The 7,320-nt window shown below is 41.2% G+C and overlaps 1 protein-coding gene across 1 annotated transcript; it reads right to left on the bottom strand.

Annotated features, from left to right (window-relative positions):
• Window positions 1-498: 498 nt before the first annotated feature.
• On the bottom strand, window positions 499-3,033 carry hes4 (hes family bHLH transcription factor 4). The gene is given in 5 exon segments (XM_086044213.1): window positions 499-1,396; window positions 1,398-1,495; window positions 2,274-2,361; window positions 2,472-2,567; window positions 2,676-3,033. Coding segments are annotated over 5 exon segments (861 nt in total). The 5' UTR covers window positions 2,784-3,033; the 3' UTR covers window positions 499-925.
• Window positions 3,034-7,320: the final 4,287 nt, after the last annotated feature.

Genomic DNA, 7,320 nt, shown 5'->3' with positions numbered 1-7,320 from the left:
TGCTTGGCCAAATTCCCGCATTTTCCCAATTTAAGATGTGTTTACAGGCCCACTGGAGGGGAGTGGATTTGAACAATTGGCAGAAAAAAGGAAGAAAGGATCCTTCCATATTCTTCTTTTCATTGGGGCAATCTGTTCGTGACATTAACCCCTGAGCACATTTCCCGGTCTCATGAATAGACTCTGCGAGCTCCCACTGCATATTGGATGAGATCCTCTTTAGAACTTTTAATTACCTTTAAAACAAGAGTGAGACAGAAAGAAAAAAAATCTACTCCTTTGTTCCACGTTAGGCCAGATGTGAAGAAATCCCGCCAAACTTGACTGAAAAATTGCCAATACAAATTGCGCACAAGTCAAAGTTCCCGCCAAAAATATTAACATTGGAATTTTGACTTTTAGGCAGGTTTGTAAGTCACTGAGTGTGTGTGTTGGTGTGCTTCTAGCATGTGGATTTAAGAGATGAACAGTGGTGTAAAAATGGACTTTACAATGATATTGCATTTTTAAACATTATTTATTCAAACACTGGGAGAACACCAGTTTTTTTTCTTTACAAACAGAAAAACAATATAAAACAGCTTTGGTATAGCAATCAAGAACAACTCTGTACAAAACTAAACCTTTTTATAAAAAGTACTTTATAGCAAAAATCCTATAAATCAACACATCTGCATGTACAGGTTATTTATCACCAACATCCAACTGGAACTGGTCATAAATGATAACGTTCCATCTAAGGCTTCTGTTCCATAAAACGAAACAAAAAGAAGTGCCACGGGAACCTTTTTCACGGTGGCGTAACAGAAAAGTCACAGGTTAGATCCTCGTAACAGCTGCAGGTCTGAATTCAAACGTTTAACGGCGGCAGTCGCACATTTCCATGCTTGCGCTCCCACGCTGGCTTTGAGTGGCAAGTGAGGCGCTACCACGGCCGCCACACCGCCTCGCCGCTGTCCGGACCGGGACTCACTCCGACCGGGCTGACCGCCTGGGAACCCCCAGAGAAGGAGGTCATGCCGTGTACCGGCGAAGCCGCAGTGCCTGCCAGGGGCCCGTTGACCGCCACGGGCAGCCCGGCGTTTGCATACAGGGGGATCATCGGGGCCGTGGCTGCTGCAAAGGCCGGGTTGGGGATCAAGAAAGCAAACTGTCCATCAGACGCGGACACGAGCTGGAAGCCGCCGAACACCTTGGGGGAAGTGGCCTCGACCGGGCTGAGTTTGGAGGCCATGCCGGGGCTGATGGGCAGGGTGGAGGGGAGCTGGACGTGCAGGGGCTGAGCCATGTGAGCTTGCTGGGACGGGGTCTGCTGCGAGTAGTTGATGGCCATCATCTGGCTCATGCAGCCGGACAGGTGAGAGAGCAGCCTGGACCTCACCTCCACGTTCACCCCCCTCCGAAGTGGACAAGAAGCGGGTGACCTCGTTCATGCACTCGTTGAATCCGGCTCTGTACTTGCTCAGCACGGTGGTGTCAGGCGAGAGAGCGGCTGCTGGAGAAGAAGGAGGAGAGGGATTGATGTTAGTGATGCCTACTCACTGACTAACTTTTAATGCGGCCGTATCAAAATACACATTTTAACGTGATCCAATGCCCAAACTACTATGCTGAAAACTCAATTCAATTTCACTTAATTGGCTGTGAATATGATATTTATTTACACAAAATAATCCATGCCATTGATGTATAGACACAGAAGAAGAACATGCTTTCTTGAGTTGTGGATTTGAGTTTTCTTTCGCTTTCTTTCAACCATTTTGCTGGTGTACTAATTTTAGCATTGGTGATATTGCTTGGTTGCTTATGTAACCATTCAAAATTTGGACATCTTAGTCTCTTAGTTATTTTTTCTATTATTGTTTCAGCAATACATGCACAGGTCATAATTTGGAAACAAATCCTGAAAGAAACACCAAAGTTTGCTGGAACAATATTGGTTAGAAAGAGGGGGTGGGATTCAATGAGATGTTTTTGTTCCCACACCTTTTCATGCATTATTCTTTATCCCTTTTGTGTGTGAAACACATCTTTATTGATTTTGATAGGAAATAATGTAATTGTTCATCTCTTTGTGTATTATTGTAAAATGCTATTGCATGAAATAACTGCTAATAAAAATGCTATTCCACGATATCATCACACTTTACCTGTATATTCTTTCAGTATACATTACGTTTGTGTGAATTTGGTGTGCTGTAAAATATTCGAAATTTCGAACGTAAAACATGTGCCAATTGGCTCAATAAAAAGTACAGGGAAACTCAACTTACCACTCATCTGAACTCGCTGCAGGTTCCTCAAGTGCTTCACTGTCATCTCCAGGATGTCTGCCTTCTCCAGCTTGGAGTGCCTGGAGCTCTGGGGAGAATGCATTTCAAGTTTTATGGCAGTCCCATGTATTTGCGATTCATGTTTGTTTAAAAAGAAACATGATAGATTAGGAGGGGAAAATGCTCAAGTCGACTTACATCTTTCTTTAGTGCGTCCAGGATGAGCGTCTTGAGCTGCCCGAGGCTTTCGTTTATTCTTGCTCTGCGTCTTTTTTCCATGATGGGCTTGGATGACTGCGAGGAATGAAAATAGATACATTGTTCAGTCAATTATCGATGTTACAGGAAGCACGTCACATCACAGATGATAAATATGAATTGCTTTAAAAAGGCGACAATTACCTTTCTGTGCTCGCTGGCATTTTTGGGCTTGTCCGGCGTGTGTGATCCGTTTGCAGGGGAACCAGCCATCGGGGACCCGGTCTGCTTCTCCATGGTGTCAGCAGGCATCGTAAATTAGTCACGGCAACGAGTTAAAACGATAAATCCTTTCCTGGAAGAGTCGGATGGTGGCAAAAGGTTTCTTGTCTTAACGAAGTTCGGCCGCCGAACGGCCTTGTTTAAAAACAAGGGTGGGAGGGGGGCTGAGAAAAAGTGTCCTCCCGTCGTCAGTATTGTGTCACCGAGAACACACGAGTGGCAGCGTCTCGACTTCTGTAGCCGACACGCGCCACGGACGTACTTATACCGGCGAGCGTGCTCCCACATCGTGTGAACGCTGCTCTGCATTCTTTCCCACACTCGTCTCAGCCAATGGCAGCACAGTCCCGCAAAGTGGGCGCGAGCCTGGACGCTGATTGGCCAACACCCCCGCGCGCCGTCAGTCACGCGCAGCTCAATCAACCCGCCGGGAGCAACAACAAAGCCGGCCGAGCCGAGCGGCCGGCTGGGTCGGGAGGTTGTGAGAAGCGGGGGAATGCGCTTGGATGTTTGCTTCCAACTTTAGTCGGTGCTCGTGAAAAAAGCAAAATGTCGTCTGTTTCTCGAACACAAACGAAGTATATATCATTTTATTTGACATGTTTTCACAGTTTGTCTTTGGCGTCAGAACACAGAATATATGCAAATATGAGGGAGCTTTAGGTTTAAATAAAGTTCTATTTTTATGGCAGCATCCGGGCGTGCGCCGCCTGCGGGATCATGGCACGCGAGGGACTTTTTGCAGGAGCATGCAGCCAGCCAATGGCGCGCGCCTGCTTTATGCAAATAAGACGCTTCATTCTCCGATTGGCTGTCTGAACGGCTCCGTGTCAATCATTTGACGCGGGAGCAGTTCAGGCAAGAGGGGTGGGGGGGGCACATCTGTCCGCGTGCCAATAGTGTCAGATTAAAATGTGCTCCTTAGAGCCCACAAGACTCTACATATGTAATCAATAAAATAAATGAATGGTGCAAACAGGATCTGCTTAATTTAACTCTACCTACACTCACTTTAAGTCATACCGTAGTGTAGACATGCATGTACGCGAAATATTCTATCTATCTTTCTATCTATCTATCTATCTATCTATCTATCTATCTATCTATCTATCTATCTATCTATCTATCTATCTATCTATCTATCTATCTATCTATCTATCTATCTATCTATCTATCTATCTATCTATCTATCTATCTATCTGGTCATTTCTGGGTCCCCAGCTGTTTAACTTATACATAAACGAGTTTACGTATCGAAATGATTCAAATTAATATTGTTTGCAGACGACACAATAGCAGTGAGAATTATAATGAACTTGACAGTACAGTAAATACAGAACTCAATGAATTTAAAATGTGGAATGATCATAATAAATTAATTCTAAATGTAAAAAAAAAGTTTTGAGATTTGATAACTGTAAAAGTAAACCAGAATTGACAATGCACTCAGTGTACAACTAGAAAATGTTAAGGAATATAAATTCTTGGGAGTAATAATTGATAACAAGTTGTCATGGAATGCCCACATCAGACACATAAGATCAAACATTTCCCAAAGTCTCTCAATCATGAATAAATCAAAGCAATTCCTAGATCACGATGCTCTCAGAACATTATTTTGTTCCCTATACTCCCATATCTCACCTATTGTGTTGGGGAAACTATTATCAATGTTCCATACATCCTTTATTTATATTGCAAAAATGAGCTGTAAGGATTATGCATACGCCTCAATTTCTAGCACACACCACTAGTCTGTTTATTCAATCAGCCTTACAGAAGATTCATGATCTTGAGAAATATTATTATAATTAATATATTATAATATTAATCTTATCTAACTCTTTAGTAAATCGCCACTAATCAATATAAAACGGTTTTTCTTCGACTTAGAGAGAGTAATTGCAAGGTTTTGGAAATTTTGCACTACCAAGGTTTCGTACTATCAGGAAGAGTTTTTGTGTGTCTTTATGTGGGGTAAAAGTGTGTAACAGTCTGGACCTACACCACAAGCAATTCCAAAGAATCCATAGCTTTAAAGTGTCTTACAAACGTATGGTCTGGTCACTGTACAAAGAGGGCGGGGCTTAGCATTAACTTCTCAGTCACTGGCTCTTTTTTACCATTGTTGGCATGTGCTTGTTGTTGAAACATAGTGTAATTTAAATTATGGAAACCATCATTTTAATAGTAATTATATTTAAAGTATTGCACATCATTTTTTTTTCGAATCCCTTGTTAGTTCGACTTGTATAGGTGTAACTTAACCATTAGGGAAACGAATGTTAGTATGTGTGGCTTGTAATATGAATGTTAGATGGGGGTGGGATTTAATAAGTTTTCTTCTTACCACTCCTTTTTTTGAGTAGCAGGTGGAGAGCGCTCGCAAATGGTGACATGGTGACCATTTGTTTTGTTTTTGTATTTTTCCTGAAACATGAGATGTTTGTGCTGGCTTGCTCAAACACATATAATAAATCTATCTATCTATCTATCTATCTATCTATCTATCTATCTATCTATCTATCTATCTATCTATCTATCTATCTATCTATCTATCTATCTATCTATCTATCTATCTATCTATCTATCTATCTATCATCCATCCATCCATCCATCCATCCATTTTTTGTCCAGGAAAATTAAAAGAGTTGTCATTTTCAATTTTATCAATAAATTTGGAAGAAATTAGGAACTAAGTGACTCCCTGAAAAACGCCTCTTGTTAATGAGGAGAATGGCCGCGCCCCCTACCGTTCTATCTTTTTTCGGCCGGAGTCACGGAAGGAACCGAACTCTCTATTGGAAACCATTGTACTTTCATTGCTTATAACGTCCAAAAACGGTGATCAATTGGCACCAAAATGTCAAACAAACGCATCCCCCTTTCATACTTTTCTATTATCTCTTGCTTTGTTTGTATGGACAAAAAAAAGTTGTTGTTTTTCTTTTCCTCGTTTCTAATTCACGTAAAACTATCGGAACACCTCATGGCCCGGGGGGGAATGACGAGGACGCTGCATAGACATATCTATCACGTATATATCTATCTACCTGTCTATCTGCAGACAGAGACACATACGGTAGAGGTCCCTCTTAGCCAATGGGATGCCAGGAAGATGCTAAACTAGCCAATGGCAGAGCAGCTATGAGTATGTTGCGTTCAGGAAACTCCGGAGCTGCGAGAGGTCGCCCATACTGCTAGTAGCAGCCCATACTTTACCTTTCGTATCCTGAAATTTCTTTCGTAACTAGAGGCAATATTTTCCTATTGAGGCGTTACGTAACTTGAAAATTTCGTATGAAGAGACGTTCGTAAGCAGAGGGACCACTGTATTAGCACCTTGCCTCCCTCCCGTGACGTAGACCGCTGAGACCGAAAACATAACATAAGCCACGCTCCAAAAGGGTGCGGGGCAATTTGTCGTAAATCTAATCACAAAAAAGGACCTTAAATCACTACAGAGTCGACCAGTGCTCCATGTTTTGAGGAGGTAGGTTGCCACCTGGCGTTCATTTCGTAAACCTAATCTTGTCGTGTGTTTGCGTGTGTGTGCGTACACGCGTGGATGTGTGTATACACTTTCATGTTAACCACGAGGAGCTTTTGTATCTGATCTAATGCACGCATGATTACAATATCATCTGAAATTGAAAGCAGACTGTTGTTGTTGTTATATTGTGCTTCGCAAGAATGAAGTTATTGTATTGTGCCATATGAGTGCATATGAATGACACTGTATAATTGAAGACCACAGACTCACATTTAGCCAAAGCCTAAAAGAAGCACTTAGACTGTTGCGTTTGCAAAGTAATAACCACAAAACATATACCGGTACTGTAAGAACCACATTTTGTGTTATGTAAATTTGCACAAAAACAGTATTACTGCTTGAGATATTATACTTCAAACGTCCATGCAAAGTCTGCAATTTGTTATTAAATATGCCTGATTCATTCTGACAGTAAATAAAACTTAACACCAAATGGAAGTTAACTTTCTTTGCGATGTGAAAGACGTTCTGATTGTTGTTGCTGGTAAAGCATTAAATAAGTCATTAAAACAGATGTTACTATACCAGTTATGCTCCCAAACAAATACTATTTCATGCAGATATAATTACCCATCGCTTATTGTTTTACATTAACAATCATTGCATATATTTGCAAAACATTACAACTGCACCTGTGATAATGCATTTCACATTTCAGTGAAATCTATAATAAGAAAAATAGTATATTAAGGGGATATTACTTAATATACGTTACGTCTATCCTTTAGGGGTGCAGGGAGTCAATGATAATGATAAATACTAGAAATAATAATTCATACAGTGCATTTCAAGGTACCAGTGAATGCTTAAAGATCCCATGCTACTTTTGAAAAAAGTTTTTTAGTAACAGTGTTTTGTTCTTTTACTGTGTTCGCAAGATGATTTGGGTTGGAAAGCTATTCTTGTTATTCTGCTCTCCATAAATTGAATATGGAAAACAGCTTTGCCCTGATTGGTAGTACACAATATCTTGGCATCTTGTGGAGGCCAAGCGCTCAAAACAACGTTGTCTTT

Source organism: Filicampus tigris, chromosome 1 (assembly GCF_054856515.1).
Source record: "Filicampus tigris isolate MCC_2025a chromosome 1, RoL_Ftig_1.0, whole genome shotgun sequence".
NCBI lineage: Eukaryota > Metazoa > Chordata > Actinopteri > Syngnathiformes > Syngnathidae > Filicampus > Filicampus tigris.
The sequence above is the reverse complement of the archived record's forward strand: the minus strand, read 5'-3'. Positions and strand labels throughout refer to the sequence as shown.